Raw genomic sequence first — 21,585 nt, 5'->3', positions numbered from 1 at the left:
GAGGCCTAGCCACAATGAGACGAGTAGGCCTTAATGTACTGATGTCGGGTAGGTGGGATCTGAACTAGTTTGGCTGGATTGGTGACGCAAAGAGGCGTGGTAAAAGTCGGTGATTGACGGATCCGGTTTGCCAGCTGTTGTAGGCGGTTTTGATCCGGGTCGGAACGGGCAAAGAGGCCAAGGAAACACGGAGATATTCTTTGGTTTATTCTGGGATGGGAAATACGGACACCAAATTAAACTTTAGGAAAGCAGTCATCCAACTGACAACCAAGACGCAGGTACCGTGAAACGGGGAGGGGTTGAACCGGAGCTCATACCTTTAGGTGATGGGGACAGAGACGCATGTCTGATTTTAACGGGTATACAAGCTTCATGTTGTGGAGTGTTTTCTTCTTTGATTGGGTTTATAGGAATATAATACACGATACACTATTAGTGTAGCCTATTAGTGTACCCGAGCATGACGCACCTGTTTGTGAGTGGGCAGTATAAGCGTATTACATTATTATACGAATTTGTTGTCGCAGCATGTGGTACATAACATTCGAATGTTACTTACAGTAAAAAGCATGCCACTAAAATACACCTGTTTGGTGAAAATAGAAGTCAGCTTTCCCCTTATGATCGATAAACTTTTGGGCTACAGACGAGCTACGCTATGGCTACATGTACCTCTTGCTCTCCTATGATTTATAGACCCTTCCCTGAAATAGTGCAGCATAACACTGTGAATGAACTTTGAGTAATTTATTTTTCAAGACAGGAGCCTCCCCAAAATACATGGTTCCCTCTGTAGGCTTGTTTTATCTTTAAGGGTATTTCTTCCTGTTACACCTGTAGTGTGACGTAGATGATACGAGGTGGTACGTAGATACGTACCTAGATACTAGGTGATACGTAGATGATACTAGGCCTCTCTTCACGCAACACCTGTTCTAGCGATCTGTTTTGTGAAGGGGCAGATTATGTCAAGACACTTCTGTATATAATCGGCTGATTACGTGCTGGGGTGTGTGTATAAACGTATATAACATATTTTTTTAGTTAAACGTGTATATGATATTAAAACAAAATATTCGGGAAAAAACACGTGCTTCTAAAGTAGCTGAATTGACCCAAAATACATTGTACATGTATATATCATATAATACAATATACCGGTATATAATATAATGTCTGTATTTATACAATTACCAATATCATTCTAGCAATTATAGGTCAGGTATTAAAATGTATGTGTTCCTGTTTGAAAGCCTTGGATTTTTTTAATAGTTAATATCCTTATTTAGTGAACAAAACTATGAATAAACCACAAAAGTATGTGTTTATCTTAAGCAGATAACCCAGGGTATTTCAGTAGGAGAATTTGGACACTTGGCATGCATCAATTTGGCTGAAGTTGTTATTACCCTAGCAGGGCTAAAAAAAAAAAAAAAAAAAAAACCTTTTCCAGCATACCAGGCTATCTAAATGGAGGTTCGGGGCAGCATGCAGGTACAGTTTTTTTAGTTTTTTTATAGGGGCCGGTACTATTTTCTAAAACATTGTGAAGCTGCTCATTGGCCACTGATCTACGGTCAAAGCCTTGTGTTTTAGTTTAAATGCAACACTTTCATACTTAACCCCTTAACGACCAATGACCTGGCACGTCATGGCATTAAACAAGCTTAAAAAGCGATTTACAATTACTTTCTTCGCTTAAATGATGTTGCTGTAATGCCTCAACGTCAAGGCATTCAGCAACACTGAGATCAGCACCATGTCTGGGCCCTATAGCAGCGGACACCCGTTTTAAACGACCGCTTCCTAAGCTTCAATGGTGTCGCTAAAATGCCTCGATACAGAGGCATTCAGCGACATGGAACACCCACCCCAGGACGCACTGTGACCGATCCCCAGAGCGGTCACAAGCGCCACTGCAAGAGATTTTGTCACTTGCGAGATGACAAGCCTCCTTTAAAAAAATAAAATAAATAAACAAGTTCCCAAGAGGGTCTCTCCAGACCCTCCTGAAAACGCTGGTCCCCCTTGCTACATTCAACCATGCAAGTCAATGGAGCCCAGCTTTCTAATCACAATGTGATTAGTAAAATATTTAAAAAATGTAAACTAAACAATAAGGAAAAAATAAAAATAGCTTAAAAAAAAGTGACAAAAATAATAAAAATTACGTTCATTATTATGAGTAAGTGCTAAAATTAGCACTGTATCTTCCCAAAAATTCTGACATGGAAAGAGTTAAAATACTAGCATTTCAAGAGGTGTCTAGCGAATGGTTTGCTGTCTCCCAGGTGCCCGGGTTCGGCATGTTGCATACAGAGTGGATATATTAATGGGAGGAGCTGGTGAGGATCCAGCTGTCTTGGTGCACATTGGCACCAACGACATAGGAAGAGGAAGATGGAGCGTCCTAAAAGGTAATTTTAGGGAGATTAAAAAAAAAAAGGACCTCCTGTGCCATGCACTATACCAAAAAGACGGCGGGAGATTAAGCAGATAAATGCATGGTTGAAGTCCTGGTGGTAAGAAGGAGAGATTAGGGTTTTTAGAGCACTTGGCTGATTTTGCTTTGGGGTACGATCTGTATAGTTGTGATGGATTGCACCTGAATACAAGAGGGTCCAATGTGGTTGGGGAGAGAATGGCTAGACGGTTGGAGGAGATCTTAAACTAGGAATGGAGGAGGGAGGGAATAAATACCAGGATAGAAACATTTAAATACTTAAGGGGAAGCAACACGATAAAGGAAGAGAGTTTTTCAAATGGAAATACTACCACAACAAGAGGACGTAGTCTTAAGATAGAGGGGCAAAGGTGTAAAAGTAACATCAGGAAATATTACTTTACTGAAAGGGTAGTGGATGTATGGAATAGCGTTTCAGCAGAAGTTGTAGATGTTAATACAGTGAAGACATTTAAGCAAGCATGGGATAGGCATAAGGCTAAGCTAGATATAAGATGGGGTAAATTGAATTAGCCGGCTTTAAAGATGTTCCAAATAACACATGGGGTAGAAAGAACAGATTTGGAAAAAAACAGTTTTGAAATAGCAAAATGCTGAAAAAAAACATAAAAACATTGGGTATTTCTAAACTCAGGACAAATAGTAGAATCTACTTAGCAGGTAGACACTTCTATGACTTTGCGCCGGTATTGAAGCCCCGGAGGAAGTGCCGGCAGCAGCGGAGGTTGTTTGCGCGCATCGCACAGATGTTCACCGGCTGCCAGAGAGAAGCTGCGGGGATCCTCGTCTCTGGCAGCTGGTGAATGTCTGTGCAATGTGCTCAGACAATCTCTGCTGCTGCTGGCTGGCACTTCCCTTTGTGACAGCCTTGGTCACAAAGGGTACAAAAAATAAAAGAAACAGCCTTGTCCTTAAGGGGTTAAAGGAAGTGTCACGCTTACACATAGTCTTGCAAAAGGTTTAATGTGGGTGTTCGGTAATAGTTTCCACAGACTGTCTCTAATGTTTTCCTTTTCGTGTGGTGTTCCATGATGTCCAAAGACCACTATTTCATGACAAAATGGAGCGTTGTCATAGGTGGAAGCAAGGGGTTAAACTTGAAAGTCTATACAAACTACTAGTGTAAATGAGAAATACCCCAAATATATTCATATACCTGTCCTGTGTTTGGATACACTTTATAGTCCTGGGGTTTTAACCCCTTAAGGACAATGGACGGTCCCTAAACACATTGAAAACAATGCATTTTGAGGGGTTTGTCATTAACGGGTTAATTTATTTTGGCAGTTATAGTGCAAATAAAGGGTACGTATATTTTTGTCCAAATTTGTTGTTCTCAATAGAGTTCGCATATATCAAAACTGCTATAAAAATCTGTTAATTAAAAATAGACCACTAAGAGTTTTCCACTATATTTTGACATTCGTACATCCATTTTCCCACTTTATCCAGAGTTATCCCGCGATCAAAAAGATAAAATAAAATCTTGTTTCCAGTTTCATGTAACCGGCAAAAGACAGTCTAAGCAAGGTGGAAGAGTTAGTGGTAAAGAATATGGGAAATAATTTTACAGCTAACTTGGTAGAACTTAGCTGCAAAATGTCCTCTTTTCATTGGTTATTCATTTATTCTATTACAATTACAAACCCTCCTGCTAAAAACTCAAGGCTTTAAACCGCAATATGTACATCGTAGTATATGTTTATATAAATAAATATTTGAACATATAACATCAGTATAACCAAATGCAGACAAAATAATATCTTTTCATTATATAGCACCATCAATTTACACAGCACTTCTTACAGTACATACGTTCAAGGGGAATGGCAAAACTAGAATTGTTGACAAACCAATACATTAGGTAAAAAGGGCCTTGCTCACAAGCTTTACAATCAAGAGGGTATTTTTTCTTTCCAATCCTTTATAGTCATAGTGTATCCATGAAATGTGTACAGAATCAACCATCCCCACTTATTTTTCCCCCTCCTTGTCCTTAATACTTTTGTTTGTGTGATGCCATTCTTACAGCCAGTGGAAGCCACTGATGATGCATTCTGGGACCAGTTTTGGTCAGATTCAGCCACTTCTGTGCAAGATGTCTTTGCCTTGATCCCAGCTGCGGAGATTCGTGCAGTTCGGGAAGAGTCTCCATCAAACTTGGCAACTCTGTGCTACAAGGTAAGGAGCCTGATGAAACATGTTGAGACAAATAAGTATTGCCACTAATAGACGCAAATAAGAATACACATGTAGAAAAAACATGTTGAGCTAAATACTTTTTTTCTTCGTCATCCCTGGCAACAGTAACATTGAAAGCAGAGGACTTTGGCGCATGTGTGTATTTGCTGGGTTAGAATCCGTATGTGTGCTATGGCATGTACGACAAGTGGGTGGTGCCAGATGTAAAAAACATCAGTGGCAGTAAGTGTGGGCTTAATCTTTTCCCAGGACAAGAGCTATGAAAAGATAGTTAAAGGGTTAAAAAGCCCCCCCTTACCTATATAACGAGTGCCGTAAGGAGCTTTGTCCGTTCTTTCTTGTCCCTTGTGGGGACGAGTAGCTCTGGTGCGACACGGGTTGTTGCGCCCCCCCCCCCCGGTTGTTAGATGCACGCTTCGTACCTCAGTTACAGAGGTGAAGACTGGCGTGGTTCCACTCACGATCCAATCGTGCTATTACACATGGGCAGAATGGATCATGGTTTTGGTGCCAAATTTGAAAAATGGGCTGGCTATTTAAGCTGTGCAAACCTGACTTACCAAAAGACTGTGTGTCAGATCAGGTTGCCGTGATATTACTAATCTTTAGGGATTCTTTCGGCTCGGGCATGTGCCCATATTTAAAAAGGGATCAAAATCTCAACCGGGCTATTACAGGCCAGTAAGCTTAACATCGGTAGTGGGGAAATTATTTGAAGGGTTGCTAAAGGTATACATTCAAGATCATATCTTGATCCATAATCCAATCAGTAAAAGTCAACATGGATTTGTGAATGACCGGTCTGGTCAAACCAACCTATTAGCATTCTATAAAGAAGTTAGTAAAAATATAGACCTGGGGTGGCTGTAGATGTGATTTATCTGGACTTTGCTAAGGCATTTGATACGGTCCCGCATAAAAGGCTACTCTATAAATCAACAGAAATAGGCTTAGGGGCAAATGTCTGTATGTGGATCAGAAATTGGCTAAAAGATAGAATGCAGAGGGTTGTTGTGAATGGATGTTTCTCAGCCTGTACGCAGGTATTAAGTGGTTGCCTCAGGGGTCTGTCCTCGGTCCTCTTCTTTTTAATTTATTTATAAATGATTTCCCAAGCTGCATTGAGAGCCATGTTACAGTTTTTGCTGATGACACAAAATTAGGCCGGGTAATTCAGACTAATCTTGATGTTTCTTCTTTGCAGGAAGATTTAGACAGAGTTGGGGACTGGGCGTGCAAGTGGCAGATGAGGTTCAATATAGAGAAATGCAAAGTTATGCATTATGGTAAAAATAATAAAAATGCGACCTATTCTTTAAATGGAATATCCTTGGGGGAAACTACCAGTGAGAAGGATTTAGGAATAACGGTTGACAACAGACTTGACAACCGTGCGCAATGCCAGCAAGCAGCTGCGAGGGCCAACAAGGTTTTGGCATGCATAAAAAGAGGTATTGATTCAAGGGAGGAGGATATCATCTTGCCTCTTTACAGATCATTGGTAAGACCTCACCTTGAATATGCGGTACAATTCTGGGCACCGGTCCTCAAAAAGGACAATATGGAATTAGAAAAAGTGCAAAGGAGGGCTACGAAATTAATAAGGGGATTGGGTGATACTAGTTATGAAGAGAGACTAAATGTGGTATTCCTGGCCCTATAAGCATTCAAGCCATGGATAGCAAACATGTCAGTAAGGATTCAGTCAGACAATGCCACCACAGCAGCCTATCTCAACAGACAAGGGAGTACAAAGATCTGGAAACTTCAGTATCTCTGTTCAAAAATTATGTCATGGGCACAACTGAATCTGAAAGCTCTCTCGGCATGTCACATCAGGGGTCTATACAATGCAGGTGACCTAAGCAGAAGAAGGTGTTCCCAGGCAGAATGGTCACTGGATCCCGGTATGTTCAATATTATAGTCAAGAAGTTCGGTCTCCCGGACGTGAATTTAATGGTGACGAGAGTGAACCGGAAAGTCTCTCTGTTTGCCTCCCTGTATAAGATGGACTACCCTCGTTTTCTGGATGGGCTGGCTCTGAAGTGGCAGAGCATGAGTTTTAGCGATCCTTCCGTTCTGGCCAAACAGGGGTTGGTTTACAGACCTCAGTCAGCTAGCCTTGGCTCATTGGGAGCTTCCAGTGTCCACAACTCTGCTGGAAAACAACAATATTCATCCAGATGTTCCGATTGCCGGCGTGGCTACTGCAAGGCTGATTTTAAAGGAAAAGGGTGTCCTCGGTGAAATGGCCAGTCTACCCTTAGGGTCAGTTAGAAACTCCACAGCCAGGATATACCTAAGAACTTGGTGAAAATTTATTGAATGGTATCATTCTCAAGGATTTCAGAGTTCTCCATCTATTCCGGTTATTTTACAATTTCTCAGATTGGGTTTCAATGCTGGTCTCCAGGTGTCCACCCTTAAAGGTCAAGTTTCTGCGCTTAGCCATTTTCTTCTTTCCGATTTTGGCTTCAGATCTCTTCATAAGACATTTGTTTCAGGTCAGCATCAACCAGCCAATAGTGTTACCCTCCTTTTATCCGAATCCTACATGGCACACCTTGGATGTCAAACAAGCTCTAAGCATTTATTTACAACGTACAACTTATTTTCGCTCATCCAATCATCTTTTTCTTCTACTTCGTGGCAAATCGTCAGGGCAAGCGGTTTCTAAGTCTACCAGATAGCTTACATAGGCTATACAATTGGCCTACGAAGCCTGTGAAACAGTTCTTCCTTCACCTGTTAAGGCCCATTCTACAAGGTCCGTTTCGGTTTCTAGGGCGGCAAAGGCTTCAGCATCTCCAGAGGACAATTGCAAGGCAACCACCTGATCCTCCTGGAATACATTCATTAAGCATTACAGGCTGGACATCACTTCCTCGGCAGAAGCCTCATTTGGGCGTTGGGTTTTGCATGCTGTTACTCCTGAGGCCCTCCCATGTAAGGGATCTTGTTATATCCCACACGTACTGCTACTATACGTAGGGAAAACCAGAAATTTTTACTCGTAAATTCTCTTTTCCCCAGTATAGTGGCAGTACATACTTCCCTCCCTTCTTCTGGGTATATAGTATTTAGTTATTATTAATTTTTAACCCTTTAACTATCTTTTCAGAGCTCTTGTCCTGGGGAAAGAACAAGCCCACACGTACTGCCACTATAGACAGACAGAGTTGGGGACTGGGCGTGCAAGTGGCAGATGAGGTTCAACATAGAGAAATGCAAAGTTATGCATTATGGTAAAAATAATAAAAATGCAACCTATTCTTTTAATGGAATATCCTTGGGGGAAACTACCAGTGAGAAGGACTTGGGAATAACGGTTGACAAGACTTGACAACAGTGCGCAATGCCAGCAAGCAGCTGCGAGGGCCAACAAGGTTTTGGCGCGGATAAAAAGGGGTATTGATTCAAGGGAGGAGGATAATATCTTATCTCTTTACAGGTCATTGATAAGACCTCACCTTGACTACGCGGGACAATTCTGGGCAACAGTCCTTAAAAAGGACATTATGGATTTAGAAAGTGCAAAGGATGGCTACAAAATTAATAAGGGGAATGGGAGATTCTAGTTATGAAGAGACTAAAAAAGTTAAAATTTTATACGCTAGAAAAACGGCGCTCAGAGGGGATATGATAACATTATATAAATATATGCAGGGCCAATATAACAAGCTCTTCAGTGACCTGTTCATTAATAGAAATGTACAAAGAACAAGAGGTCACCCTCTGAGACTGGAAGAGCGTAGGTTTCATAGACGACAAAGGAAGGGATTCTTTACAGTGAGGACAATAAAGGTATGGAATTCACTTCCAAGGGAGGTGGTGTTATCAAATACACTAGATTCCTTCAAAAGGGGGTCGGGATATTTTTTTAGAAAAGCATGACATACAGGGCTATAAATAGAATAACATTAATAGTTTAGAGCTTCTTGATCTAAGGAGAAATCCGATTGCCTCTTGCAGTCAAGAAGGAATTTTTTTCCCCTGATGGCAGAATTCGAAGTAGCTTAATTAGGGTGTTTTTTTTTTGCCTTATTTTGGATCAAGAATAGGAAGGTTAGGTAGAAGGGTTGAACTTGATGGATTTAGGTCTTTTTGTCAACCTTATTTACTATGTAACTATATATACTGGGGAAAAGAGAATTTAGGGTTAGTAAAGATTTCTGTTTCTTCGGTGTCTGGTGTTGGTTTGCTTCTTAGGTCTATGTTTTGCCTTTCCTTTCTACAGGTGTGCAAGTAGGTCTGCTTTATTTATGCGGTCTCTTGATTTGCAGTTGTAGGTGCTTAATTCTTATTTTAGTTATTTTGTTAAGGCTATTTGCTCAGTAGAGGTTCTGCAGAGGGGAAATAGGAGTATATGAACTGGATGAAGTCTGAGATACAGGCAATATTCCTGCAGCATCAATGTTTACTTCAATACAATAATGTTAATAGAGGGGAGCATCTCTGCTTTTGTGCATGATGTTCATCTTCAAAGTTGACAGGGATTAAGACAGGAGACCCCCTTCCATAGTTATTCTAGGAAGATGAAAATCCATGCAACCTTAGCTTAGTGTCCAGAAAGAAGGCTAAGTATCTTCAAGAGGGCTCAAAGTGTATTTTCCATTTCGTAAAGAAGATGTAGATTGTGCTGTGGTAAAAGAGACAAATATTGCATCAACTTTTAAGCCCTGTGGGATAGCTGAAGAAGACCATTTAATGTATCTTGAGGAAAGGCTCTTTTCCTTGAGGGGATGTTCAGTGTGGGACAGACAGAGAAGTGGTAATAGGACCAATTTCTGATTCTGGATTAAGTCTGGTTGGGGACCATCTGTGTTCCTTCCTTATAGTTTGGGTATAGAGTTTTTTCAGATCAGATTTAGGCTAGGTTTCCACTTGTTTTTTTGTGTGCTAAAAACGCCCATAAAAACGCCAATAGCGCCACCTGGCGTTTTTTAGTGAAAAACCGCTGCAGCCAGATGTTAGCTGTTCTTCAATAGGAAATCGCAGAATGCCATATCCACTTGGCGTTTTTTTGTTTGGCGTTTTTTCAGTCCTCTTTGGCGTTTTTTTGCTTTTTTGGGCTCTGTGGCAGTTTTTCAAAATCGCAGCATGTTGACACTCTGGCGTTTTTTGCAAGGAAATCTTGGCGTTTTTCTCCAATAGAAGTCAATGGGAGAGAAAAAACGCCATGAAAAAGCTATGTGGGTTTTTTGCCTTGCCGTTTTTTATGGCGTTTTTTTCCACAGTTACAATGCAGAGGATGGACTCAGTATCTGTGTGTCCTACGAGAAATAGGCTGGAAACAAACAGTTTCACACAAAACAAAGTTCATATTGAATTTTACACCATTTGGACCAAACATGCCATTACAAACAAACATACGCGACACATCAACTGGATCCTGCGTGCCAAAAGCAACAGCAAACAATTTGCACCATCATTTGGGGCCAATCTTCCTAGAGGAGCAGACATTCGGAATAAAGCATGCCTTACAAACCACAGAAAAGAGACAAAAGGGTCCGCCGGGGTGTTTAAGTAGAACTCTACCAAGTAAAGGACATCAGGAGGGGGCAGATACTTGCCATTTATCCTAATCCCTTTTAGCTGGGTGAAACTTCTAACTTGTAAAGGCTGGAAAAACTGCCTAAGGTCAAAAAAAGCAATTTCCACAGAAAGGCTAAAACGCCAGAAAAAACTCCAGAAAAAACGCCAAAACGCAGGTAAATGCAGTGGCAGTTTTCTTGGCGTTTTTCCTGGCGTTTTTCATCAAGAAAAAAACGCAGGACAAAAACCCAAGTGGAAACCTAGCCTTATAGTAGTTTATGGTTGAGAAAAGATTTGCGTCCATCAAGCTCAACCCTTTTCCTATTCCTTGTTTAGCGCTGTTGAGTCAAGAGTTGGAAAACAAATCAGTTATCTTGGTGGTCCCTGGGGAACAGGTAGGGGGATGTACTCTTTAGTCTTTGCAGACTAAAGAGAAGTTACTGCTTAAATGTGTGCACCCCCAAATTTTATTTATAATGTGTGTGTGTGCTCACTGTGCTTACAATGGGCGCTTATGCACTTATGTAAAACACTTGCCCTGATGCAATCCACATAGTGAAATACATACAGAAGAAGATTTTTTAAGATTTTTTTTTATATGAACCTCTTATTAAAGTAAGTTTTTGTATATACAAGACTCGTGTGTGTCTACATTTTTAAAGATATGTACATTTCCTGTTTGCTCATATAGCTAAACTAGATTTTTCAGATGCCTGCCAACATATTCCCATTTACCCAGAACATCAACATTTCCTGAGTGGCTATTCAAGGCCACAAGGAGGTGAAACAGTTCAGGGCCCTGCTGCTTAGACTAGCCTCAGTGCCTCTTCATGAAGGTGGTGACCATAGCTGTGGCTTATGAGACATCAAGGAGTTGCAGTAGTTCCCTGCTTGGTAATTAGTTGTTGGTGGCCTCATTAGCTCATCTCTTGGAAAGTCATGTGGCATTGGCACTGACAACATTAGGACATCTGGATTGACTTTTGCACTCTATGGAAGGGTTTTTTTGTCTCCAGGAATTCAGCAGTCCTCGAAGGACAGTGTTGGCTTCCTTTTTTCTTTATGAAGATAAAAAGGTCTAATTATGTCGGATAACTGTTCTGCTTCTGAGGGTCATAGGATCGGCACAGATATGGAGGTTAAAGGACAAGAATCTATTTCCTTTCCTGGAGTATTTTAGTAGATTGGGCTTTCACCGCCAGTCTGACAAATGTATTTGTTCTTGCCCTAGAGGAGTCAATAGAATGAATCTCTGTGTAACTACTGCTAGGAGAAGTATAATTCTAACTTTCCATTTTATTACCTGATCTGCAGGCAGTAGAAAAGCTTGTGGCAGGTGCAGACAGCGGATGTCACTCGGAAACTGAGAAGCAGATGGTTTTGAATTGTGCTCGACTACTTACCCGTGTCCTGCCATATATCTTTGAGGACCCAGATTGGAGAGGTTTTTTCTGGTCTTCTGTACCTGGAGCTGGACGAGGCCAGGCAAGTGTGAAAAAAAAATCAAACTACAAAAAATGTGTAGGAGAGAAAATATTTTCACGTGTAATGTAAATTACTGTTGGTGCAGTAAAGTGTAATGCAGGAAAAATGAGTAGTTAATTAAAAATACTTTAAGCAAGGCCTTATACATGAAGATGCATTTACGAATCACTTGATCTTCTAGAATCACAAATTAATTTAAATAGGCTAATCAAATCATATATGCTGGTGGATTAGGACTGTCATTGATGATATGTGGATACAACATTTAAAAGACTCATGGATAATGATGGTGGGTAGTTTGGATGATATCACAAAGGGATTTATTCACTAAAGTAATAGTTATAGGAGTGTTTGCACAAAAGTTGTGTTTCAGTTGCATGCCATCATTATACATTATGAAGGTCGAACACCAGTGAGCTTCTGCTGCAGGAAGAGCTTTTTTTTTCTTCTAATTTATAGTTAAATCAGTAAGATTTCTTTACTCTCCTCGTCCATTAAACTAAGCATTTTCTAGGGCCACCCCAGCGCTTCTTGCTGGAGAACCTGCTCCCACAGGGGAGCTGAAACCATAACTCTCCTGTCAACTCTAGTGGATAAATCCCAAAATATGAATGTGCTAAAATCATAAGGGAAAAACAATACAAAAAAGGTATATGGGAATCCAAATAAAATATGTAGTATGTAATATATGTAATTATACACACACGGCTGGTGTAAGTGTTTTTGCCATCCTTTTTATGCTGCCCCCTTTGTGCCCTGCCCTTGGGGTGGGGTCATGTGAGCAGATCATACACATGCTATGCCCCCCCCTGCATTGACAGCACCCTTTGTCCTTTCATTCACTGTGCTACACCTCTCCCCCCGACGTAGTTCAGGTATAGATCAAATAAACCCCACATGGAAACACAGCGTTGCATGTATAGATCAACTGAAAATCACAAGCAAACTCGTCACTGAAGGTATAGATCAAAAAAATAATGCATAGAAACCCTAAACTGCAGGCATTGATAACCAGAGTTGAATAAATGCAAAAGCCAGCTCACCTCCCTATATATTCGTCTACACGGATCCGCACGGACTTGATGCGTGGAATAAACACAAAGAAAAAGAAGGGGTCGATCCAGCACTTGAATGAAAAAACTTCCAGCTTTTATTTTACTTCAGTATTAAAAAACATAGTTCACACCTGAGTGATAAAGAGCGGGGTGCCGTTCGAAACGCGTCCAGATTTCGGGTCTCCTGTGCACGTAGGTGCGCTCAGGTGTGAACTATGTTTTTTAATAAATAAAAATAAAAGCTGGAAGTTTTTTCATTCAAGTGCTGGATCGACCCCTTCTTTTTCTTTATAGATAACCAGAGGCCAGCTCTGGCACCCACATTGCACACATGGACTTGCTGCAGCACCCAGATTACACACAGACACAGGACTTGCCACAGTGGCCTCCTCTGAGTCCCACGTCTCCTGTCAGCCTCTGGCTCATGTGCACTCTTTATTCATTCTATACCTTTTAGGCCCAACAGGGACAGTAATGGATAGACTGTCAGAATACACACATACACACATATACACTACTTTACTTTCATATTTTTATTTTTAATTTAATTTGCGTTCAGTGAGCAGTAGGCAATGTATAGATATTAATTTAGCATCTTTTATGATCCCAGGGATTTCTAGTAGCATAGGATTAACCACCATGATGTCACTTATGACATCACCAGTTTTTGTCTGCAGATCTGCAACAACACTGTCAATGAGGTTGCAGCGTACTCGCGCACAAGCTGACTGATCTCATATTGTACACGGTGATGTATTATGGTAGGAGACCCCTATGTCAGTGGGTCATGGTTAAGGGGTTGATGGCAAGTTGGAGTCGTCTTGGTTTAATTGCAACTGGTCATGTTAACATGGTAAACAAAATGAAAATAGGAAATGAGGCATATGATGCTTTATAGATGGCACAAAATGATGGAAACTCTGTGTGTTTCAGGATGATGATGAGGAGGAAGAGGATGGCTCACGTCCTCTAGCTGAATCCCTTCTCCTGGCTGTAGCTAATCTTCTATTCTGTCCAGACTTCACAGTGCAAAGTCATAGGAGAAGTGGAACGGTAAGAATGCCTTGATCTATAGCCATTCTTTGGGATATACTCTGGGATGGCGTCTATACTATGCACTGTATGTCTTTATAATAATGGTAAGCATTATGCTCCATAACACACCTTGCTAATCTGTCTGTAATCACCAGATTTTCTGTTTAAAGTTGTCCATAACTTCTTTTACACCAGGATTCAGCTGAAGACATTCACACTCTTGACAGTTGTGAGTATATCTGGGAATCTGGTGTTGGATTTGCTCACTCCCCAACCCCAAACCACACCCATGACCTCAACAGGTGAGTGGATAAAGACATATAGGCTTAACATTGAGACTTTGAGATGATATAACAGCAGTGTCTTTAGGACATTCATAAATTGCACATTGTTTAATAATACAAAATGTGGAAAGAGGGTATTTATTCAACACAGCCATTAATTTGATCCATTTCATAACAGAATGTAATTTATTCACAGGACTGAACTTCTAAAACTACTACTGACATGTTTCTCAGAAGCTATGTACCTCCCACCTTCATCAGACAGCAGCAGTACATTCAACCCCTGGGTGCAATTCTTCTGCTCTACAGAACATAGGTAAGATCACTGAAAATCATGTGATCTTTCCCCCCACAGCTACATCTTGTACATCTTTTTCTTTATCACATTCTTGTCTCTTGATCACTGGTGTTACTACCGGGGTTGCAGTGGCCTGGGGCATAAAATGAAAAAAAAAATCAAAAATATAAAAAGGAAAAAGGTTATTTAAGTCTTAAAATTATTGCTGTATCTTTCAAAAAATCCTAGCATGGAAAGAGTTGGAATACCCATGGAATGTTTTAAAAAATGTATGGTTTTAAGGAGTAAAATTAATTGTCCGGTTTCAAAGATGTCCCAAATAGGACATGGGGGTAGACTGACCATAAAATTAATTTTGCCCACTTAAATGCCCCAAATGTAAACCTTTTAGCCCTAAACATCCCGACAAACCTATGCATGGGTGTTATCACTGTACTCTGGAGATGTTGCTGGACACATATTGGGATGTTGTTTGACAGTGACATATACCAGGAGCTGTAAATTTATACCTGAAGTACAGTTTGTGTGGCAAAAAAATACTACCACAATTTGTGGTAAAGGCTGGTAAAATGTAGTGCATTGAACAAGTTAAAATACCAGCATTGAAAACACCCAGGAGTGTCTAGCTTTCAAAAATGTATGGTTTGAGCTGGGTAAATTGAATTGGCCTGCTTCAAAGATGTCCCAAATAGGACATGGGGGCATGATTACAAAGCTTGAAAAAATGGTTTTGAAATAGCAATACAAAAGGTATTCTCGTTACAAAAAGGTTTTTTATCACATGAGTGCTTATTTTCAAATTTTCACCATTTTATTTTTTTTTTCCAGTAAATTAGATATGATCAAAATAATGGCATCTAAAGAAATCTCTGTGGGTAAAGGAGAGAAGAAAATTTCAGCTAAACGAGCACTGCAAACATGTTGAAATAGTCTTGGTCACAAAGGGTACCAACTGAAAAAACAGCTTGGTTAACAAAGCACTTTTCTTGGGCACCACATACAGGACAGAAGCCCCAGCTTTCAAATGGTAGGACAGGAAGTGCAATCCCTTTAAATAGCTAATTGTCAAGCAGGCTGCTCTTATTTAATGCTTTTTATTATGCAGCACCCTAGTCTAGTGTAGTTGTCCTCCCCCTGTTTTTCTAACGGTACTGCTCTTGGGGCCTTGCGGAGTATAATAATGGATCGCTTTCTAACACCCAAAGAGCTCTTTTGCAGTCCCTTGAAACTGTTAATGCAGCAGTGGTGTTTTTGGTAGGGCTCCTTCTCTTTAGATCCCATTTGTGACAGTGCTTCAACTGCCACCCTTTGTAACATTTCTTGCCCCCCCCCAAAAAAAAAACCAGTGCTATTTGTTGGGTTCAAGTCATCAACTACATAGAAACGTAGAAAATGATGGCAGATAAGTCATTCGGCCCATCTAGTCTGCCCAACCTCTGAATGCTTTCCTTAATCCCTGGCCTTATCTTATATCTAGCCCATACTTGCTTAAACGCCTTTAGTCTCTACCACTTCTGCTGAAAGGCTATTCCATGCATCCAATACTCTTGCAGTAAAGTCATATTTCCAGATGTTATTTTTAAACCTTTGACCATCTGGCTTAAGTCTGTCATCTTGTTGTGGTAGTGTTTCTTCTAAATCAACTCTTTATCGTGTTGAATCCCTTTAGGTATTTAAATGTTTCTGTCATATCCCCCCTGTCACGGCTTTCTTCCAGGCTATATATGTTAAGATCCTTTTAACCTTTTTTTTTTTTTTTTTATATACTGCAGTGAACCATTTTATTAGCCCTTCTCTTATATCCTTCTGTAGATACGATCTCCAGTACTGTACACGATACTCCAAATGAGGTCTCACCAGTGCTCTGTACAAGGGCATAAGCACTCTTTCCACTGCTAATACCTCTCCCTTTACAACCACACATTCTTCTAGTGCAGGGGCGTCCAACATGCGGCCCGCTAACAGCAATCACAGTCCTATCATGCCCAGGTTCCAGCATTTACTGGTTGCCTTGGCATGATAGGAGTGTGATTGCTATTGGCAATTATATTTATATTAATATTGTTACTGTATTTTATTGTCCAATTTTGGACAAAAAATATCAATATATATATGATTGTGAACAGTAATCACACTCCTATCAGGCCAAGGCAACCAGTACATGCTGGAATTTGTGTGTGCTGTTATAAAAATATATATATATATATTGTTTGTACAATTTTGGTGTGTTACTTTTATTAAAAATGTGTGGTTTTTTTTTTTTTTATTTATCTTATTTTTAAAGATGGGGTGGGGGTCATTTTCTGTTTCGGTTTTGATCCAGAATTTTCATTTTGGTGCATCCCTAGAATAAATAGAACTATTTAATTTTTATGTATCCAGAGATAAAACGCCCTCCTGAATTTGTAGTCACGTCACAGGACAAAACCTTCTAGGCCCAGAAATCAGTGAGAGGCATTGTAAAGGATTTTGTGTCATTTGCTTTATTTCGATCTGCATGTCCTTTTAAAGGCCGTTTTTTCTCTCGGCCCCCGAACATATACATTTCTGATGAAGTGGCCCGCTGCAAGAAAAACGTGGACACCCCTGTTCTAGTGTTTCTTGCTGCTCTATTACATTGTCTACCTACCCTTAAGTCCTCTGAAATAATTACGCATAATGTTGAGGTAAGGACTGTATCAAATATTCTATACTCTGTGCTACTTAAGCATACAGTCTGCCTAACCTTTTCTACTTTAGCTTGCAGTCTACCGGAACTATTCTACTTTAGAACGCGGTCTCCCTGAACTTTATCATAAAAAACCATGAACAATATTGCTTTATATTTAATTTTATGTCATACAAATAAAATGTATTTACTTTACAAGGTGTGATTGAAACAGCTCATTGAGAACACCTCTTATTTTCTTAAAAATGTGTATTTTGGTATCCAGCCATGACTGTTCCACATAATTTTCTTGATAGTTCACCGTAAAATGGCAGGCCAGTCGTTGGAATGACTCACTGAACCTGAGTGTTTCTGTCACGCCATTGCACATAAAAAAATATAAAAATATCAACATCCATAGTTCCTGTGTTTTTTTTAAGAAAGAGGAGAGTTATCGCCATTTACAATTCTTCTATGATTATATTTTCGCCAACCAGCAAATCTTGCCTTATCAATTTGGATGGGGTTAATGTCTGTGCCAACCGACTTACCTTGTGTACAATGGGAGACGATGGCTCCACACACCTGTCGACACATGTTAAACCAGTCAGTTATAGTACTACTCGACTTTCCTGTGAGAGTCACTGTTGTGTTCATCGGTATTTCAATTACAAAAAAAGAACACTAGTTCTAAAATTTCACACAAATTGATGTTGCAATGTAATTTGTTGTTTATATCCATATAATAGAAAAATGTGTTTCCTTTTCGGACAGAATGGGAAGTTTGGCACCCTTTACGACCACATATCACTGCCACATCGATGACAAGGCTCTGCATTTTGTGGTGCATCCAAAATATTGTATTTATGTAAAAATGCAATTGTGTTCTCTTCTGTGCAGATTTTTATAGAAATCTTTAAACTACTGGCACTTGTGCTAGACAGAATGCACAGCAGTTTAACAGTAGACTGCACTCTGAAGTAGCACCCTATACCTTGGGGTTTTCATGCTATAGGTGCATTATCTTGCACTTATGCACATTAAATGTCAGTTGCCACAGCTTAGACCATCATTTGCCGTTTGACTTATCGATCCAGGAACATCAACCCTGCTGCAAATCTTTGTAAGGTGTCCATGTGGGACAGTGCCAAAAGCCTTACTAAAATCTAGATACACAATGTCTACTGTACCACCTTGATCAATTATTTTAGTCACCCAGTCAAAAAAATCAATAAGATTAGCTGAAGTAAACCCATGTTGTCTTTAATCTTGAAACCAGTGTGACTTTAGATGTTTAACAATGCTATCCTTTAACATAGTTTCCATTACTTTCCCCGCTACTGATAGAGGACTCACAGCCCTGTAGTTGCCAGACTCCTCCCTACTGCCTTTCTTGTGAATGGGCACATTTGCTAATTTCCAATCTTCTTGGACCACTCTTTTTAACAATGATTGGTTTAATAAATCTGTTAATGGCTTTGCTAGTACACAACTAAGCTCTTTTAATAGCGTGGGGTGTATCCCATCAGGCCCCATTGACTGGTATGCTCACCACAGCACACCGTTTAAATGCTTACCGGATCACTTTTTGCTGAACCTACATTTTTATGTTGTGGGGTTTTTTTTTGTTTTTGTTGTCTGCTCAAGCTCTTAATTTTGCTCCTACACAAGTGAGAACGTTTGCTCTGGTTATAATAAGACCCTTCACAACCCTTCAGAAAACTCTATCATTTAATAATTTAATGAGTTTGCCACTTGCCCCTCAGTGGCCTCCACAACTTTCTAGGCCTTCTGTTGATGGAGGCAGTATGGCTCTCCAGGCGTTGGTATCAGAATTTACCCTACAGAAGCTGTCTTCTTTTTCAGCCCCTATCCCTGATGATATTTGCCAAGAAGCGTTGTCATTGGAGACAGGAGGGTAATTAATGATCTTACTTTTCCATGTTGAAGATGCCAGCAAGTAAGTCCAAGACCCTTCACAACCCTTCAGAAAACTCTATCATTTAATAATTTAATGAGTTTGCCACTTGCCCCTCAGTGGTCTCCACAACTTTCTAGGCCTTCTGTTGATGGAGGCAGTATGGCTCTCCAGGCATTGGTATCAGAATTTACCCTACAGAAGCTGTCTTCTTTTTCAGCCCCTATCCCTGATGATATTTGCCAAGAAGCGTTGTCATTGGAGACAGGAGGGTAATTAATGATCTTACTTTTCCATGTTGAAGATGCCAGCAAGTAAGTCATGGCTGTGAAAACAGCTTTATGAATGGAACAGCCTGGTTCGGAGAAAGCCAGCATTATTGTTCTACTCTCAAATGATTATAGAAGACTTCTAACTGAATAGTGACGTTTTCAAAGGAGCCAGGAAGCTTTATTTTCTTTTTTGAGTAAGGGTGTGCCCTTTTGTTCGTAAAGTAAAGTTCGTAAAGTATACCTTATGGTAGCCAGAAGGAAGACCATTTTGTCCCTAGAAGATGAATCTCACTTTCAGATTCAATGGATTATGAAGCTGACAGCTCCTAGCCATTACTGAAATTCTCTTCTGACACCGCTTCCATCGCTGCTCTCGTGGCCTCCACTTTATCCGCACTCCTAGGCCTGCTCTCCCCCTCCTGTTCCTATCAACACCTGCCTCCCCTCTCTGTCATTCTCCTCCTTTTGAAGTTCACTCCATACGCCTCTTTTCCCCTCTCTCTCTGAGTGGCAGTCATATATCGCCCTCCTGGACCTACCTCACAGTTCCTGGATAACTTTGCTGCCTGGCTGTCCCACTTTCTCTCTCCTAACATCCCAACCATAATCCTCTGTGACTTCAATATCCCCATCGATAACCCACTATCCACTGCTGCCACTAAACTTCTTTCTCTCACATCCTTCTTTGGTCTCCTACAATCTTCTCTATCCCCTACTCGCCGTGACTGACACTGTATTGACCTGGTATCTTCTAATCTCTGCTCAATATCAGAGTTCACCTGTCTCCCCTTTCCCCATTTCCGATCACCATCTCCTCACCTACAATCTGTCAGGGTCCATCCAGGCTGCAGAGCTGCCTTAGTTCCAAAGTTTTGCTGTGATCCATTCCTGGATTTCCGTATGCTCTGTCCTGAATCTCTGATTCCTTGATTCTAGTCTGCTCTTTGCTTCAGCTCCTGTTTCCTTTATAAGGTGTGTCCCACCCGTTTGATCAGTCTGCAGTCTAAGGTATGTCCTTCTCGGTTCTGTGTTTGGATTCAATGTTTAGTTTATCAGTACTTTCGTATGCAGGACTTAGCGTTAGGACCCACCGTTATTGGAGTACTTTGGCGTAGTGGTGGGCTAAGCATACTATGGCCATAAGATGTGACGGAATCTCCAATTGTTATCTTTTGGAGATATGTTTGGTTATGTTCCTTGCTCGGTCTCCCTGTTCCTTGCTCTATGCTCCTTGCTCTGTCCTTGCTTGCTACGTTTCTGTTGATGCTCTGGTTAGCTTCCATACTCCCAGCCTGCAGCATCCTGCACATGATTCCAGTGCTATGTTTCATGCCTGCTCCAGGGTGCCTGCAGGATATCTCTAAGTTTTGTTTGATTTGTCAGTTCCAAGTTTAGTTCGGATTTCCACATCCAGCCAAGTTTTGTTCTGCTCTGTTCTGGACTACTTCTGGTGCTATGTCAGGGCGCTGGTATGTGGCTGCACAACCCTAGATGCCCATCTGGGTGAGTGCGGTCGCCCTGCACCAGGCCCTGTCCTACTCCACTCCTGCGCAATAACTCCTGAACTCCATCTTTGGGCGCACCGGGTCTTTACAGTCGTCTGTATGGACCCAGTTCCTGACACAATCTCACACTAACACCTAAACCTACTTCGCCTCCGCACCTGTAAAAATCTGCGCTATGTTGATCCTCTCCAATTTTCTAATCTAATTCAACTTGGCATTTCCCAGACTTCTACTATAACCTAAAAACAAACCAATCCCGTTCCCAGGATCAAAATTACCCTTATTACCTCACCCTAAAACATAACTTTTATTAATGTATTTGTTAAAAGGTATAACCAAAAAAGATGTTTAAAAACACCAGTGTCACCAGTCCTACCATGAAAGGTATACGTCACTGTAACATGAGGGCATATGCCAACAGTTGTATAACACTAATAATATCAAATCATACATACTGTTGATGGCTGCAGTCCTAACAACAGAAATAATTGAATTATGACCAGTGACACAGGCTTATTAAAAACTCCTCAGAGCTTCATGTCAGAGACTATCTTGGAGAGACCTCTACTATTCCTATACAGCGATATCTGTCTCCCATTGCTGGTCTGCACCTAGTTGGCTCAAGAAACGCCTTGGCAGGCTTCAGTCGCTTCAGATACAAGCTGTTATAACTGGAGAGCTCAAGAGTCTCTGAATCCAGAACAAAACCTTCCTGTCAATTACTATAACATCCTGCATGCTCTAGGGGGAGCTCTCTCACCTCTACTATTGCTCAGACAATATTTTAACTTGTGTACTGGTTTTAAATACGTGTTTGTTTAGATATCACATGTGAACTACCATTCAAAAGTTTGGGGCCGTTTAGCTTTTTTTGTGGAAAA

At 40.7% G+C, this 21,585-nt stretch overlaps 1 protein-coding gene across 2 annotated transcripts in view; it reads left to right on the top strand.

Moving 5' to 3' along the window:
* The first annotated feature begins 215 nt into the window (after positions 1-215).
* The window catches only part of LOC149281562 (protein HID1-like), a 43,219-nt gene continuing 21,849 nt past the window's right edge, over positions 216-21,585 (top strand). For both annotated transcript variants that reach the window (XM_089499179.1, XM_089499178.1), the window contains exons 1-6: positions 216-281; positions 4,499-4,648; positions 11,520-11,696; positions 13,691-13,798; positions 13,976-14,082; positions 14,261-14,380. In XM_089499179.1, the coding sequence (XP_089355305.1) occupies positions 216-281; positions 4,499-4,648; positions 11,520-11,696; positions 13,691-13,798; positions 13,976-14,082; positions 14,261-14,380 (728 nt within the window). The remainder of the gene's footprint in view (positions 282-4,498; positions 4,649-11,519; positions 11,697-13,690; positions 13,799-13,975; positions 14,083-14,260; positions 14,381-21,585) is intronic.

Source organism: Sceloporus occidentalis, unplaced genomic scaffold (genome assembly GCF_023333645.1).
Source record: "Sceloporus occidentalis isolate IW3139 unplaced genomic scaffold, rSceOcc1.0.p SCAF_130, whole genome shotgun sequence".
Classification (NCBI taxonomy): Eukaryota; Metazoa; Chordata; class Lepidosauria; order Squamata; family Phrynosomatidae; genus Sceloporus; species Sceloporus occidentalis.
The sequence above is the reverse complement of the archived record's forward strand: the minus strand, read 5'-3'. Positions and strand labels throughout refer to the sequence as shown.